General features: G+C 46.2%; 2 protein-coding genes across 3 annotated transcripts in view; both read right to left on the bottom strand.

Moving 5' to 3' along the window:
• Positions 1-16,416, bottom strand: part of LOC119964287 — a 134,596-nt gene extending 118,180 nt beyond the window's left edge. Inside the window, 3 exon segments of the mRNA XM_038793563.1 lie at positions 4,254-6,520; positions 9,874-9,928; positions 13,970-16,416. Coding sequence (XP_038649491.1) covers positions 4,254-6,520; positions 9,874-9,928; positions 13,970-16,336 — 4,689 coding nt within the window. The 5' untranslated portion in view covers positions 16,337-16,416.
• On the bottom strand, positions 1,269-6,653 carry LOC119965485 (protocadherin-10-like). 2 transcript variants are annotated; one of them, XM_038796305.1, is made up of 2 exons: positions 4,526-6,653; positions 1,269-2,454 (listed from the first exon to the last, which is right to left on the bottom strand). In XM_038796305.1, exons 1-2 carry the CDS (start codon positions 6,477-6,479, stop codon positions 2,432-2,434), a joined length of 1,977 nt encoding a protein of 658 aa, XP_038652233.1. In that variant the 5' UTR covers positions 6,480-6,653; the 3' UTR covers positions 1,269-2,431. The 2 variants fall into 2 exon arrangements, with proteins under 2 accessions (XP_038652233.1, XP_038652232.1); XM_038796304.1 differs by lacking the exon at positions 1,269-2,454 and having other exon boundaries at positions 3,639-6,653.
• Positions 16,417-17,751: the final 1,335 nt, after the last annotated feature.

Below are 17,751 nucleotides of genomic sequence, written 5' to 3'. Positions count from 1 at the left end.
TTAACAGGTAGATCGACGTCTTAGATATGTGAGAGGTCTGAGTACATTCATGGATTCCATGTATTACACCTGTGTTCAAAAGGAAGAGGGTGGGTGAATCTGGCAATTACAGGAGAACCAATCTGCCGCATGCTTTGGGAAAACAGTACCGACCATTTTCAAGGGCAATAATAATTGCACTTGGAGAAGCACAAATTAATGAAAGACTGCACGCATCGATGTGTTAAAGGCAAATGCCCCCAATAAACTGTTTGAGTTATTTGATGAAGTAACGAAAGAAGGTTGATGAAACTACTGTAGCAGATATATATATTTACGCATTAAAATGATATTTGATAAGTTACCGCACAACAGCAGCACTGTATCACAGTGGTTAACACAGTTGCTTCACAGATCTAGGGTCCCAGGTTCGATCCAGGGCTTGGGTCCCTGTCTGTGGAGAGTATGCTCATTCTCCGCGAGTCTATGTGGGTTTCCTCCGGGTGCTCCGGTTTCCTCCCACAGTCCAAAGATGCGCATGTTAGGTAGATTGGCTATGCTAAATTGCCCTTGGTGCCCAAAAGGTTTCGGTGGGGTTACTGGGTTATGGATGTGGGCTTAAGTGGGGTGTTATTTCCACGGGCCGGTCCAGATTCAATGGGCTGAATGGCCTGCTTCTGAACTGTAAATTCTATGATTCTATTACAAGAGATTTATTCGGAACATGGCAGATCGATGGAAGTTTGCGTAAATAATTTACTAAAAGAGATGAGGAAAAGCGTAACCCTGAACGAAACGTTTGGCCCTTACCTTCCCCAATGACAATCTCCGGTAGATTCCCACTCTCGCCAATCTCTTACCCACGGTGGGATTCCGAAGCGGCTGTCTCGCCCAACCTCTCCCAATCAGGTTGCGCAAGACAGAAGCAGGGAAGCGCACTTCCGGCAACATCTTCGAAGTAACTGAAGCGCAGAGAGATTATTTACTCCCCAGTTTTACGGTGGGAGCTGCAGAGGAGAGAAGGTTTAAACGGACAATTTATAGGAAGCCAATAAGTATAGGGAATACTGAGTGGGGGGTTCGGCTTTGAGTCGTGTCCCGTGGTTCGGGGGGTGGGGGGGGGGGGTGGGGGTGGAGGAATCGAAAATGGAACCAGTGGTGCGGTCGGTCCCGGACCCAGTAGTTCGGAGGCGTCAGGGTCAACCGGAAGTTGTGGATTGGGGGACGGTTTTCGGACACGATTGGTTTTTTTTGGGGGGGGAGGGGGTGGCCGACACGGTTGTGGTGGTACCCGTTGATTGGGGAGGAGGGCAGTCCGGAAGAGGCACAGTTTGAGAGAGGCACAGTCCAGGGTTGGGAGGAGTCCGGGATGGGGCTCAGTCGGGGATGTGAGGGTTGAGTCCGGAAAGGAGGAGAGAGAGAGAAGGACGGAGGGAAGGGGGATCAGTCCGAGAGGCAGTGGGCTCAAATGTGGGAGGGAGAAATTGAGGAAGGGAGTAAAGTCTGGTAAGAGGTTTACTCCGGAAGGAGAGGTCAGTTTGGAAGAGGGCTCAGTGCGGCTGGGGTAAAACCAGGAAGGGGGAGGTCGGTCCAGGTTGTACCTAGAAGGGGTGTCGGATCGGGTTGGTGAGGGGGTGGGGGGAGACAGGTCTGGTCGGGTGAAACGGGGGGAGGGGGTGTGGCTCGGCTATGGAGAGTGGAGTTCAGGCGTGAGCGGGGAGTGGGTTGAGGGATTTCGGGCTGGGATTTGATTTGGGCCAATGTACAGGGTCGGATCGGCTGTGCGGGTGTGTGATATGTCCACTGAGACATTGTGTTTGTGAGGGGTGTCCCGTAAGATGCCGAGTCTCGATGCTAAATAGTTACTCTGGATTTCCAACGCATCATAGGGGTACCGCCTAAAAGCGACACTGCGGAAGGTGGAACGTGTGTGTCATCATTATTTTTCTTTGACAGGTGTTAGCCATGCAATTAGTATCCCCCTCCCCTCTCACCGCCACCATTGATATTAGAACCATGGTTTATATTGTTACATATTAACAACCGGGACCATGGAACAGGAACAAAGGTGTAATTGTAGACAGCTGTGCTGTGGCTGCCGCTAGTGTATTGTGCATAATTTGGGCCTACTTCCCTTACGATGGATATATTTGCAACAGAGGGAGTGCAAAGAAAGTTCACCATGTTGATTCCGGGGATAGCGGGGTGCTCCGATGAAGAAAGGTTCTCTCGAGTTTGGAAGAATAAGAGGCGATCGCTCTGAAACATGCACAATTCTTCCGGGCCTCGACAATATTAATATTTCCACTGGCTGGGGGAATCTCGAACCAGAAGCCGCAGTTTCAGAGTAAGAGGTAGGGCAGTTAGGCCAACAGATGAAGAGGAATTTCTTCCCTCATTGGGAGGTAAATGTTCGAAGTCCCCGCCCCAGTAGATTTTTGGCGCTCAGTCCTTAAATATGTTCAGGACTGAAATCTAGAGATTGAAATATAGTAAATGCATCAATGGATATGGTAATAGTGCGGGGAAATCGCTTTCAAGTAGACCAGTCATAATCAAATTAAACTGAGGAGCAGACTCCTGTGGCCTAATCATGTTCCTATTTCTTATAGCACAGAGTCATTAAATATTACAGAACAGAAAGAGGACCTTTAACCCATCGCGTCCACGGGCAATCAGTACCTAACGCTTTGAGTCCCATTTTCCAGCTCTTGGTCCGTATCCCCGTCTGCAGAGGCATTTCAAGTGTTCATCTAAAAAATTATCAAAAGTTGTGAGCGTTCCTGTGTGCCTATAAAGCTTACAATATCCAATATTGTAAACAAAAAGATGACTGCGTCATAAATATTGTGGAGGCAATTAAAATATTTCAGGAGAACACAGATGGACTAGTGACATCGGCAACACATGATGAATCTTATTAAATATGATTAAAAGCCAAAAACGGTGGTGCAGTGGGTTAGCCCTGCAGCCTCACAGCGCGGAGGTCCCAGGTTCGATCCCGGCCCTGGGTCACTGTCAGTTTGGAGTTTGCACATTCTCCCCGTGTTTGCGTGGGTTTCGCCCCCACAACCCAAAGATGTGCAGGCTAGGTAGATTGGCCACGCTAAATTTCCCCTTAATTGGAAAAAATGAATTGGGTACTCTTAAAAAAAAAATTAAATGCGAAAAGACATACGATGGGAAACAGTATGAAACACCAAATAACAGAAGCTGTGCTATTTCAGGTGCTGCACGAAAAAACTAAATCAGTGTGCATTTTCACGAATCCTTGAAGATAGTGGGGTAGTTGGATTAATGAATAAAATACAGAAAAATGCAGGCATAGGTAAATTTACCCCATGAACAGTTACCTTTCAGCTGAAGTATCCAGTAAAATTGTGAGCACAATACTTTGGAATGGATGTTTAAAATGTGAACAGGGTGCTGTGATGATTTGCCCGAATTAGACCCGAAATGTAGGGCTTCAATTGTGTGGAGACAATGGAAAATTTGAATTTATCCCCCTTCGAGAAAGCAAGATCGCACATAATAGTTCAAAATTAAGACCGACATGCGGCGCAGTAGATAGCACTTGGGCTGCGGCGCTGAGGATCTGGGTTCGAATCCCAGCCCAGGGTCACTGTCCGTGTGGAGTTGCGCGTTCTCCCCATATCTACCCACAACCCAAAGATGTGCAGGTTAGGTGGATTGGCCACGCTAAATTGGAAAAAAATAATTGGGTACTCTAAATATTTTTTAAATCAAAATTAGGGGGCGGGTGGAGGTGGTCGATGTGGAGAAACGGCTTCTTCTGGTAACTCCTGGTAACTGGACGTAACAGATTTCAAATAATTGACAAAAGAACTGGAAAGGAAATTAAAAGAAAAATGCCTTCAAAAAGGAATTTGGTAAAATCTGGATTGCTGGATCTTGAAAGAATTCAAGATTCCATGGGAAAATTCGAATGCAATTGGACATGTACTTGACGTTGTGGGGTTACCCAGAAAGTTCTGGATTGGAGACTACACTATTCAAAGGGCTGATACAGCAACGAAGGGCTTGCATCTGTGCGTTATCGTTCTTCAATTACATACACCATTTTCAGCAGTGAAACTGATCTAAAATTATGCTTATGCGATTGAGTGTGGGATGACCGGGTCCGTGAAAGGAAGGGTAGGATGACAAGGCTTCAGAAACAGAAAATCACTTTTGGATGATTCTGGAGATAAACAGACGGCATAATGGTATTTTTCAGCCTGACTTGGCCCACTGTAATTTAATTGGTCGATTACTGCTGGTCTCCGAATGTAGCTATTGTCTGAATTGCTCCGGCAGTAACAGCAATCTGTAAAACAACTGTCTCCCGCAACGTTTCTGTCTTGTTTACATTTTAGGACAACCAGAAAAATGATGATTACAAGAAACAAGAAGGATGTTAATCCCAATATGATGATTAAATAACGATTGATATCCGAAAAATATTCCAAAGGTCTTGGTTTGTGATTTAGCTCCGAAGATTTTTTAGTAACATTAGACATGATTGAAAAGAAAATTGCGATCGTACTGGAGAGAGCTGGTTGACCATTGTCCTTGACGCAGAGGACGATTCTCTCTGTGGTGAGGTCTTGATCTCTCAAATTGCGAGTTGCTCTAATTTCACCAGAGTGAAGATCCACAGAAAACAGGCCCGGATCTGTCGCCTCCAACAGATGATATGAAAGTCGTGCATTCTGACCAGAATCCGCATCCGTCGCTATTACCTTCGTGACGACGTAACCTGGATGTACTGTTTGGGGCGGAATCCCCACAGTTGCTGAATTGTTCCAGGTCAATGGCGTGACAATGACAGGAGCATTGTCATTTTGATCCAAGATAATAACATTCACCAAGGCCGTGCTGCTCAGTGGGGGAGATCCGTTATCCTGAGCATGGACATTGATCTGAAAATGTTTCAGTTGCTCATAGTCAAAGGAACGCAGTGCGTAAACGTCACCATTTTTTGGGTTAATGCTGACATAAGCAGATGCAGACATGTTTTGTAACGGATTGGATGAAACAGAATATGATAACTCCCCATTGGAATCTATATCAGGGTCCACAGCAGTAACAGCAAAGATAGAAGCACCGGGAGTGTTATTCTCCATCAGATATACATCTTTGGAAGATTGTGTAAACCTTGGGGTGTTGTCGTTTACATCAGTTACTGAAACTAAGACAGCTTTGTTTGCTGAAAGACGGGGAATCCCTCCGTCCCAGGCAGAAATGGAAATGTTGTACATCGGGAAGATTTCGCGATTCAGCATGGCTGTGGTAACGAGTTTGTAGTTGTCCCTCGAAGATTTTTGAAGGTTGAAAGGAAGCTGCGGTGGAACCTGACACTGAACCTCTCCATATTGGCCAGAATCTAAATCTGTTACACTGACAATAGCTATCACAGTCCCCGGAGGAGCATCTTCCCTCACAGCGCTGGACACCAAGGTCACGTCAATGTCGGGAGCGTTATCATTCGTGTCGATTAGTCCGACTACAACTTTAGCATGTCCTACCATTCCGGCCGACCCATTGTCCACTGCTTGTACGTCAAGTTCATAAACGCTTGATTCCTCAAAATCCAGTAAACCTTGAACTCTGATCTCTCCAGTTGCCGGGTCTAGTGTAAACAATTCGCGCAACTTTTGGGAAACGTGGCTTGTAAAATAATATGTCAGCTCAGCATTCGTACCTTCGTCTGAATCAACCGCATTAATTTTTGTTACCAAGGTACCGCTGGCAACGTTTTCGTCTACACTCGCCCGGTACATTTCCTGATCAAATACAGGCGCGTTATCATTGACGTCCACTACAGTGATCCGAATCCGAGTTGTACCAGATCTCGGAGGAAAACCGCCATCAACTGCGGTCAGTACCAACTGAAATGTTGCCTGTTTCTCGCGGTCCAAATATTTTGTCAATAACAACTGAGCACTGTTACTCCCGTCACTTCTTTTTTGCAATTTGAGACCGAAGTGATCATTTGGACTGACGTAGTAATTGCTGACTGTGTTTGTGCCCACGTCCGGATCGTGCGCGCTCTCGAGGGGGAAGCGCGCTCCTGGCGCAATTATTTCATTAATCCGCAGGTTAAATTCACTCTTTGGGAATCTGGGTGAATTGTCGTTAACATCTAGTATCTCCACTGCAATGGGGTGTATTTCCGCCGGATTATCGAGCGCTATTTGCAAATTAAGTGAACAAGTCGAGCTTTGCTTGCACAACTGTTCCCGATCGATTCTATCACGAACAAACAATTTCCCATTTTCCAGATTTACCTCCATGTATCGCATTGGTTCATCGGAGACCAGCCGAAATTTGCGAGCTGATAATTCCCAAACGTTTAATGCTAAATCCTCAGCGATATTCCCGACAAATTCCCCATGTTCCAATTCCTCAGGTATTGAATAGTGAATTTGTCCCGACACCGGGTCCAACACACAAAGCAGCAAGAGAAGATACGCCCCGCTCATCGCTGCATTCACCATTATGCCGGGCTGGATTGCGTGTTCAAATTTCAAAACATTTTCTAGTCAAAAAGATTAACTGACCGCTGATAATGATCCAATCGCTCAAGTATATATCTATGTACAATTATGGAATCTGGAAATGCAATGTCTCGGACTGAGCTGCTTTGCTGAACATGGCCGCACACCATAAACGCAGGCACCGTCTGTCTCTTCGCTTCTTTTCTGTGTTTCCAGGAGGCGGAGGGGGGAGATCCCTGTTAGCGTCTCAGTTGCTTATTGGTAGACAGCGACACGAAGAGCCGCAACCAATAATTGCAGCAGCTGCTCTTAAAGCTGGAGTGCTCCGGCGTCGTTTACAACATGAAAAACAGAAATATTTCGGAGTGCGCAACTTAAAATGCCCACAAAAACACCTGTAAAATAATTCAAAGATACAGGGGTTGATGGTCGCGTCGCATTTGCAACGCACTTCAATATGCATTCGAAGTGTCCTGATTTACAACGCCAGGGGTAGGAGGTGGGAAATTGAAATTGGAAAAGAACTGGAAAATGAAATGAGGTTGCATTTGTCTTTTGTTTCAGATCAACATTAGGACGGACGTAATTATCATCTTCAATATAACTGTACGATGTTGGTGTACTCGAATTTTGCAATTTAAGGCCGGCTCTCCAACTGTTAGAGAGGTGTCCGCCATTGAGACCAACGGCTGGCAAAGCCGGATAAAAACTGTGGATGCAAGTCCAACAGGGCTCTGACACATTTTAGTGAGTTTCGGTATGTAATATAAACTTCCATTAACGGTAGAATTTAATGGGATTAACAGAACGGAACAGAATTTTCAAGGGTAATCATTGTCGAAATAAAGTCGTGAACGTAAACGTTGTCGTTGAAAGATAGTGTGAGACAGGTGTTAACAAATCGGCAGACTGTTTTACATTCGTGTACATAACTGCTTGATCTTAATTAAAAACAGAAAAGGGGTTAATAGAAAATGTGTTACCGACCCGCTCCCCGTCGTTCGGCACTTACACAGTGGTTAGCACAGTTGCTCCACAGCTCTGGGGTCCCAGGTTCGAGTCTCGGTTTGGGTAACTGTCGGTGAGGAGTCTGCACGTTCTCCCCGTATTTGCGTGGGTTTCCTCCGGGTGCTTCGGTTTCCTCCCAGAGTCCAAATATGTGCGGGTTAGGTGAATTGGCCACGTTAAATTGCCCTTAGCGTCCAAAAAATGTTAGGTGGGGTTCCTGGGTTATCAGGTAGGGTGGAGATTTGAGGTGCTCTTTCCAAAGTTCCGTGCAGACTCGATGTGCCGAATGGACTCCTTCTGCACTGTAAATTCTATGTCTGTCTATGTCTGCACACAAAGTCAAGATCCAGCGAACACAGCCACTTTCCATTCAAGTTGTATATCACAATTTAAAAATTGCAGCGTTAGGGGCGGAACGTCAATACACTCCCGAGAATAAGACCGATGATGGGGTATACTTGGTGTGCGATAGAAGATGGCAGCAGCGTTTCTCATTAGCTGAAATTTGCGCAATTTGGAGGACAGGTCAGAAGGCCGATCAGACGAACTTTGAACTGGCAGAGTCTGGAATTGATGAAGGCATCATAGAATTCACAGTGCAGAAGGAGGCTATTCAGCCCATCGAGTCTGCACCGGCTCTTGGAAAGAGCACTCTACCCAAGGTCCACAACTCCACGCTATCCCCATAACCCAGTAACGCCACCCAACACTAAGCGCAATTTTGGACACTACGGGAAATTTTAGCATGGCCAATCCACCTAACCTGCACATCTTTGGACGGTGGGAGGAAACCGGTGCACCCGGAGGAAACCCACGAACACACGGGGGGAATGTGAACACTCCGCACAGACAGTGACCCAAGCCGGGAATCGAACCTGGGACCCTGCAGCTGTGAAGCAATTGTGCTAACCACAATGCTACCGTGCTGCCCGTTCTGATCAGAATTGCTTCACCGGCAAATGGGCTGGAATAGGAACGCATGGATGTGTAAGCATTTGGGACTGCAAGGATAAATGATTGGGTATGAAACGCTCAGTCAAATCATTGAAAACCCTCCTGTTCCGATTGAGACAATGGCTGAGATGAATTCAAGGATGGATCACTTACGATGGAAGCTGAAAACGATAAGTCTCTCTTCTCAATTTGTAATGGAAATTAACTGCTGCTCATCTAAAACTTGGGTGTTGGGTCAACATTCACATAGTATAGACGTAATGGACGCCTCATTGTGACTCGAGGTTATTGAGATTCGTTAACCTTAGTTATGGATCTTTTTCATGCTAATCGATGAAGTCCCTCGTATTCATAGTCGACGACGTGTAGTTCTGGAAGAGGGAGCCGGCAAAGGGCAGGGGTAGATAGTTGGATGGCTCCAGAAAGAACACAATGTGTTCAGAAACAAAAGTTACTAATGTCCTTTAGGGAAGGAAATCTGTCATCCGCATCTGGTCTAGCCAACACGTGACTCCAGATCCACAACAATGTGCTTGACTCTTAAATGCCCTCTGAAATAGCAAAGCAAGTCACTCAGTTGTATCTAAACTACGACTGTATACCACGGTGCCGCTATCACTGCTGGGTTTGTCCTGTCTGTCGAAAAAGAAAGAAACAGGACGGAGCCCCGGGCATTGACCTCCGCACCGGAAACGCCAATGGCAAACCCAGCCCAGTCGACCCTGCAAAGTCTTCCTCACTAACATCTGAGGGTTGGGCGAAAATTGGGAGAACTGGCCAACAGACGAGTTAAACAACAGCCTGACATAGTCATACTCACTAAAACATTCCTTACATATTACATCCCAGACACCATTCTCACCATCCATTGGCATGTGCTGTGTCACCAGCAGGACAGACCCAGCAGAGGTGGTGGCACAGTGGTATACAGTCAGGGGTGTGAGACTCTGGACCCCATGAAGTCTCATGATTCATGTCAAGTATGGGCAAGGAAGCCTCTTGCTGAATACAACCTACCATCCACTCTCAGTTGATGAATCAGTACTCCTTAATATCGAAAACCTCTTGGAGGGTGGCCAAGGCACAGAATACACTCTGGGTGGAGGAGTTCAATATTTATCACTAAGTGTGGTTCCATAGCACCTGGGCGGCATGGTAGCACAGTGGTGAGCACAGTTGCTTCACAGCACCAGGGAACCTGGTTCGATGCCGGACTTCGGTCACTGTCTGTGCAGAGTCTGCACATTCTCCTCTGGGTGCTGCGGTTTCCTCCCACCAGTACCGAAAGACGCGCATGTTTGCTGAATTGGACATTCTGAATTCAGTGTATCTGAACACGCGCCGGAATGTGGCGACTAGCGGACTTTCACAGTTACTTCATTGCAGTGTTACTTAAGCCTACTTGTGACACTAATAAATATTATTATTATACCTATTGAGCTGACCAAGTTGTAAAGGATATAACTGCTAGACTGGGCCTGCGAGAGCTAGTGAAGGAGTCAACAAGAGGGGAAAAACATACGAGACCTCACCCCCACCAACCGATGTGCCAAAGATGCATTTATCCATGACAGTATCGGTACGAGTGACCACCATATAGTCCTTGTGGAAACAAAGTCCGCTTTTCACATTCGGATAATTCCTTTGTGGTGTGTGGCACTATCATCGTGCTAAATGGGACAGATTCCGAACAGATCTGGCAACTCAAGACTGGGCATCTATGAGGTGCGGTGGGCCATCAGCAACAGCATAATTTAAATGGTGCACAAAAGAGTGCTTCACTAGATCCACAGTCAAAGAGGAATCAGAAAATTCCCTCTTTTATAAAAATACTGGTTGGTTATACCATATGGAAGTAAACATGGGGTTAGATATTTTAATTGACCAAATTCGATTTGAAGAAAATTGATTCTGGGATGTTTACTGCTCCTTTGGTGATCAAAGTTTTGGTATGTAAACTTCAAGAGGTGGATAACTCTCCAATATACAGTTTGCATGGCAAAGAGTTTGACTTTCTTTCCTGTGTGTAAGAATATTGTGGCGCATTGCACACCCACAGTTCGTGTCCTCTAATAAAACTGCAGGGAGAATCGGTGACATATCAGTCATGGCACGGTCTATAGAGTAGTGGGCATTGATCCTGATCGCGTTGCGAGTCCCGGTATCCTATTATAATGAAATAGATTAGTTCATCCCAGCAAATCAAAGACATTAGAAGCCAATGAAAGAAATTATATGATTCAGGCAAAATCGATCGAATTGGTGCACATCCCGGCGGACTTCTACAAAAAATTCGCGCCAGCGCTGGCCCCGCACCTGCGGGAGATGTTCACAGACTCGCTAGCTAGGGGCACACTGCCACCCACGTTAGTACAGGCCTCAATCTCGCTGATACCTAAGAAAGACAAAGACCCAACGGAATGTGGGTCATACAGACCCATATCTCTGCTGAACGCAGACGCCAAAATACTGGCCAAAATCCTAGCCAAAAGGCTAGAAGACTGTGCACCTGAGGTGGTCACAGAGGACCAGACGGGCTTCGTCAAAGGTAGACAGCTTACCGCGAACATCAGGCGCCTGCTGAACGTGATAATGACCCCCTCCGGGGAGAGAACACAAGAGGTGATCGTCTCCCTGGACGCAGAAAAGGCCTTCGACAGAGTCGAATGGAAATACCTCATAGAGGTACTGGAGCGGTTCGGGCTTGGAACAGGGTTCACCGCTTGGGTAAAGCTCCTATACAACGCTCCCATGGCGAGTGTACGGACCAACAATACCAACTCCCAATACTTCCAGCTGCACAGGGGCACCAGACAAGGATGCCCACTGTCCCCGCTGCTGTTCGCACTAGCAATCGAACCGCTAGCAATCGCGCTCAGGGCAGCAAAAAATTGGAGGGGGATCCGAAGGGGAGGTAGAGAGCACAGAGTCTCACTCTATGCGGATGATCTGCTCCTCTATATCTCGGACCCACAAAGCAGCATGGGCGGAATCATAGCGCTCCTGAAAGAGTTTGGAGCCTTCTCGGGCTACAAACTCAACATGAGCAAAAGTGAGATCTTCCCAGTACACCCGCAAGGAGGGGGGGCAGCACTAAAGGGGCTGCCGTTCAAACAAGCCCGAAATAAATTCCGCTACCTGGGGATCCAAATAGCCCATGACTGGAAAGGGATCCACAAATGGAACCTCACCAGCCTGACGGAGGAAGTTAAAAAGGACCTGCAAAGATGGAACACACTCCCGCTCTCCCTCGCGGGGAGAGTCCAGACGATCAAAATGAACGTACTGCCCAGGTTCCATTTCCTGTTTAGATCCATTCCGATCTACATCCCCAAGGCCTTTTTCAAAGCGCTGGACAAACATATCATGGCGTTCGTATGGGGGGGGTAAAAATGCTAGGATCCCAAAGAACGTCATACAAAAAACAAAATCCAGGGGGGGCTAGCCCTCCCGAATCTACAATTCTACCACTGGGCGGCAACAGCCGAGCGAGTAAGGGGATGGATCCAGGAGCCAGAAGCCGAGTGGATGCGTGCGGAGGAGGCCTCCTGCATGGGAACCTCCCTCTGGGCCCTCGCCACGGCAGCACTCCCATCCCCACCCAAAAAACACTCCACCAGCCTAGTGGTGACAGCCACCCTCCAATCCTGGAACCAACTGCGGCAGCAATTTGGCCTGTACAAAATGTCGGACAAGGCTCCCATCTGCAACAACCATAGGTTCAATCCAGCACTGACCGACGCCACCTTCAAAAGGTGGAGGCAGGACGGGGGGACACTGACAGTCAGGGACCTATACACGGACGACAGGATCGCAACACTGGACGAACTGACAGAGAAATTTCAGCTAGCTGGGGGGAACGAGCTACGGTACCTGCAGCTCAAAAACTTCCTACGAAAGGAGACAAGGACGTACCCACAACCGCCACAACAGACACTATTGGAAGACCTACTGGACGCAAGTATCCCAGAGAAAGGGAACTGTAGTGACATGTATGACCGACTGGTAGATAGGGACGACACCGTACTGGACGCAACAAGAAGGAAATGGGAGGACGACCTGGGGATGGAGATAGGGTGGGGACTCTGGAGCGAAGCACTGCATAGGGTCAACTCCACCTCCACGTGCGCAAGGCTCAGCCTGACGCAACTAAAAGTGGTACATAGAGCCCACTTAACGAGAAACCGTATGAGTAGGATCTTCCCGGAGGTGGAGGACAAATGTGAGCGGTGCCAGAGAGGCCCGGCCAACCACGCCCACATGTTCTGGTCTTGCCCCAGACTTGTGGAGTACTGGACAGCCTTCTTCGAGGCTATGTCCAAAGTGGTGGGGGTGAGGGTGGAGCCATGCCCGATAGTGGCGGTCTTCGGGGTTTCAGACCAGCCAGATCTATTCCTGGGGAGGAGGGCGGACGCCCTTGCCTTTGCCTCCCTGATTGCCCGCCGTAGAATCCTGTTTGGCTGGCGGTCAGCAGCACCACCCAGAGCTGCAGACTGGCTGTCCGACCTCTCGGAATCTCTCCAAATGGAGAAAATCAAATTCGCCATCCGTGGGTCGGACGACGGCTTCCACAGAACGTGGGAGCCATTCATGCAACTGTTCCGGGACCTGTTTGTGGCCAACGTACATGAGGAAGAATAGTCGGGTGGCCAAGAACCAGGGGAAAATGGACGGGAATCGGGGGAAGGTAGCCGGGGGGGAGGGGGGGGGGGGATACGGGCTCGGTATGGGGGTTTGATGGCAAGCCAAGGCCCAAAACTAAACTATAAATAAATGCCTATAAACATGTGCCTCGGCCATATTGGGGAATGTAAAATATGTATGCTGGCAAAAGGGGGCGGCCACAATTATTGTTATGAAGATGCTTACCTGTAAATATTCATGTTAAATTTTTGTGTTTTCCTTTTTTTCCTTTTTTTTTCTCTCTCTCTAATAACTTGTAATTTTTCATATATAAAATATGAAAACTCAATAAAAAAACATTTATAAAAAAAAAAAGAATTGGTGCATATTATATGAGGGAGACATTCAATATTTAAAAACGTGCTTTAATTGAACAATTTCACTACACGTAATGTGAAAGGCGAATATTTGAATTCAGCGTGGCTTCGAAGAGAACGCTTTCAAGGTTGCATTCAACTTTGCAAGCCCAAGCTCCGGAATGATGCTGTCTCTTACTACTCAATGCATTGTACATGCGGAAAGACACAAACGAAGCAGGGGAGAAAGGGATCACAGAGAGACAGATTAATATATTCTTTATGTAAAGATACATTGAATCAAGTGAAACCCTTGGTTTCATGCTAACCTTACTATCGTGTGCACTGCTCATGGCTGTCAAATAGTCGCTAATTATTTCGCACAGTGGACACATGTGAAGATAGGATCAGCAGTATGCAGTTTCTCCTATAATGCCCGGGGAATTAATCAGATATACAAAATACTTTGTGGTCGAACACTAAAACTAACTCTTCATCAAAGTGAATTACCTGTCAGCATAACGGTTCTTGTCTAAATTAAGTCATCACGCTGGTGTTGCGGATATTCACTTCCGTGAAAGGCAAAGTTGGATGACAGGGTTTTAAAAATAGAAAATCACTCTTGGATGATTCTGGAGATAAACACACAGTATAACCAAATCCATCGGCCTGACCAGGTCCAGTATAACTTAAAGACTCATTTCCTGCAGGTCTCGTGTTAACGGAGTGAGTAGAATTCCTCCGGCTATAACAACACACTGTAGCTTCAACAATGTTGCTTTCTTGCTTAAACTTCAGGGTGATCAGAAAAATGATGATGATAAGAAACAAAAACGAAGTCGATCCTAAGATGATTATTAAATGGCGATTTAACTCCGAAAAATAAGCCGAATGTTTGCTTTCGTAGGTTCGTTCAGAAGATTTCTCTGTAACATTGGAAAAGATTGTAAATGAGATTGTAGCCGTAGTGGAGAGACTCGGCTGCCCATTATCCTTTACCAAGAGGATCAGTCTTCCTGTGGTGATATCTTTGTCTCCACAAGATCGAGTTGCTCTGATTTCTCCAGAGAGAAGACCCACAGTAAACAGACTGGGATCATTGGCCTCCAGCAATTGGTATGAAAGCCGTGCATTTTGTCCAGAATCGGCATCAGTAGCGATTATCTTGGTAACCAGCTGTCCTGCATAAACTGACTGCGGCATAATATCCACTGATGCTGAACTGTTCCATACTACAGGTGAAACAATAACCGGGGCATTGTCATTTTGATCCAGGATAATGACATTCACGGTGGAAGTGCTACTCAGTGGATGAGATCCAGCATCATGAGCTTGAACTTTGATCTGGAAGTGCTTAAGTAGTTCATAGTCAAAGGAGCGAAGCGAATAAATATGGCCATTTTTGGAATTAATTGTGATGTACGCAGGGCCCTGCTGTAGCCTATTCTCCAAAATAGAATATGCTACCTCACCATTCTGGTCCATATCAGAATCCAAAGCTGTAACGGCAAATATGGAAGCACCAGGTGTGTTGTTCTCCATCAGGTACACGTTATATAATGATTGTGTGAAAATCGGTGCGTTGTCATTTATATCAGAAACAGATACCATAATGATTTTACGTGTTGACAGAGGAGGCGATCCTCCGTCCCATGCTGAAATAGAGATATTGTACTGTGGGGTTGTTTCACGATCGAGAATGTCACGTGTAACCAACTCAAAGGTGTTTCTCAAAGACTTTTGAAGTCTAAATGGAATACTCACAGGAACCTGACAATATATTTGGCCATTTTCTTCTGAATCTAGATCTGTCACCTTAATTACAGCAATACCAGTTCCAGGCTGGGCATCTTCGGCGATTGCATTGGACACTGACGTCACTTCAATCTTCGGTGCGTTATCATTCACATCAATTAGTTCGATCATAACTTTGGCGTGTCCTACCCCACCGGGCGGAGCGTTATCCACTGCTTGTACATCCAATTCAAATGCACTTGACTCTTCGAAATCCAATGCTCCTTGAACAACAATCGCTCCCGTTAGGGGATCCAATTTGAAGATTTCACGAATCCTTCGGGGAACGTTTCTGGTGAAAGAGTATGAAAGCTCAGCGTTGGTACCCTCATCTAAATCAGTAGCGTTGATTTTTAACACAAATGTGCCCAAAGCCACGTTTTCTGCCAAACTCGTCCGGTATATTTCATGATGGAATAGCGGTCGATTATCATTGCTGTCCAGCACAATAATAACAATCAGAGCTGTGCCAGATCTGTGAGGAATCCCGCCATCCATGGCCGTTAGTACAAGTTGATAACGGGACTGTTGTTCCCGGTCCAAGGGCTTCTCTAATATCAACTCCGCACTTTTACTCCCATCGCTTCTGGTTTGCACTCTGAGGCCGAAGTGTTCGTTTGGACTTATCTGGTAGGTGTCGATTGTATTTGTGCCCGTGTCCGGATCATGCGCGCTCTCGACAGGAAAGCGCGTCCCAGTTGCAATTAATTCACTGATCTCCAATGAAAATTCCTCCTTTTCAAAACTAGGTGAGTTATCATTTATATCTCGTATTTCCACCGCAACGCGATGCATTTCCATAGGATTGTCTAGCGCTATTTCAAGAGAAAGGGAACAGGTCGAGCTTTGTCGACATATATCCTCTCTGTCGATTCTATCATTTAGAAACAAAATTCCATTTTCCAGATTTACCTCAATATATTGCTCTCTGATATCGGAGAGCAGCCGAATGTTGCGGGATGATAATTCCCATATCTGCAGTTTTAAATCATCGGCGATATTCCCAACAAAGGCCCCATGCTCCAGTTCCTCGGGAATCGAGTAGCGGATGTGCCCCGAGACCAGGTCCAACACACAAAGCAGGAAAATAAAAGGCGTTCCGCCGCTGAATGAATTCGCCATTGTTCTGGGCTTGATTTTGTTGTAAAAACATCCAAATCTCTGCCAATCTTTTGCATAAACTGAATGTCTATGTCACATGGAAATTGTAAACCGATATTAAAATGAGAAATTAAAATATTAAACCTGACTCTTATTACTCAACATGGCCGCAGGGCATAGCAGACACACAGCATCTCTGTCTCTCTCTGCTTCTGGTCTGCGCTTCCCTGATGGGGGAGGGGGTGGATCCCCTGCGAAGTTGCAGCTCCTAATTGGTAGACAGCGACACAAAGAGACTCGCCCAATAATTGCACCAAAGCTTTCTTAAAGATTGTCTGTCGCAAGCAATATTATTTCGGATACAGCAAGCCACGACAATAAGACTTATGCAACTAAAATCTTCAGATATGTATGTCGCCTAAAAGCACCGCTAACATTTTAAGCGAGCGAAAACTGATGTTCAATATTTTTTATTCTGGTCAGCACCGATGCACATACCACATGGATTTTCTTGTGTAATTATTGTCAGTACATCCTGGCTTGCCTGACGCAATTTGGAAACATCATATAAAAGATGAATAATTACACTGCTGGCAGAAACAGAAGTAAATTTGCCGCTTGTAACACTTGTCTTCAGTTAAGCACTGCTTCATAAATTCACTGGGCTGCCAATTCGTCGGGCGGCTGCTTTGGCGGGTGTTTCAGGGTCGAAACGCATCATTATACGGCAAAATGCCAAACTAGAAACTTGCCTGTCCCAAATCTGTAGATGCAACCAAAACAATTTTACAATGTCCTGCTCGTAATTCTGGCAATGCTCTACCGATGAGCTGAGAAGACTCGAGTGACAAACTGAATGTGGAATAACCATTAGTGAAAATATGAATCTTCATAAATGCGCATTTGACTTTGCAATTTACTTAATTAAAAAACATATAAAATATGCAAAATACCAAACGGTACAATTACTTAGTAGCATTCAGCGGAGTCACAGTCATTTGTGGTATAGGAGGAGATTTTTCGGCCTTCGGCCCACCGAGTCCAGTCAGTCCCATCACCCGCTCAATCCCTGAAACAGTGTAAGTTTATTTCCTTGGCGTGCGCATCCAATGTCCTTATTCAAATTATTGATCGTTTCTTCCTCCACGAAACTTGTGGGCAATGAATTCCAGGCCATTGCCGCTCGCTGCGTAAAAATAACTTCTTCAGATCCCCGCGTATCCCTTGCCCAAATTCTGTGCCTGTAGCCCTTGTATTATCAGCTGATCTGAACAGTTGATCCTTGTCTTTCTTAACCAATCCTACCATCATATTCCACACTTCCCGCAGGCCTTCCCTCACTCTACTTTACTCCGTGGGGGGGGGGGGGGGTGCAACTCTTCCAACTTATCCCTGCAACTGAAATCCCTCGCCCCGGAAATATTCTGCAAAATTGA

The sequence above is a fragment of the Scyliorhinus canicula genome, chromosome 4, assembly GCF_902713615.1.
Source record: "Scyliorhinus canicula chromosome 4, sScyCan1.1, whole genome shotgun sequence".
NCBI lineage: Eukaryota > Metazoa > Chordata > Chondrichthyes > Carcharhiniformes > Scyliorhinidae > Scyliorhinus > Scyliorhinus canicula.
Note: the sequence above shows the minus strand (reverse complement) of the source record. Positions and strands in the feature narration are given on the sequence as shown.

Coding starts and splice junctions, on each gene's coding strand:
- LOC119965485 (XM_038796304.1), bottom strand. CDS start 6,479: ATGGTGAATGCAGCGATGAGCGGGGCGTATCTTCTCTTGCTGCTTTGT.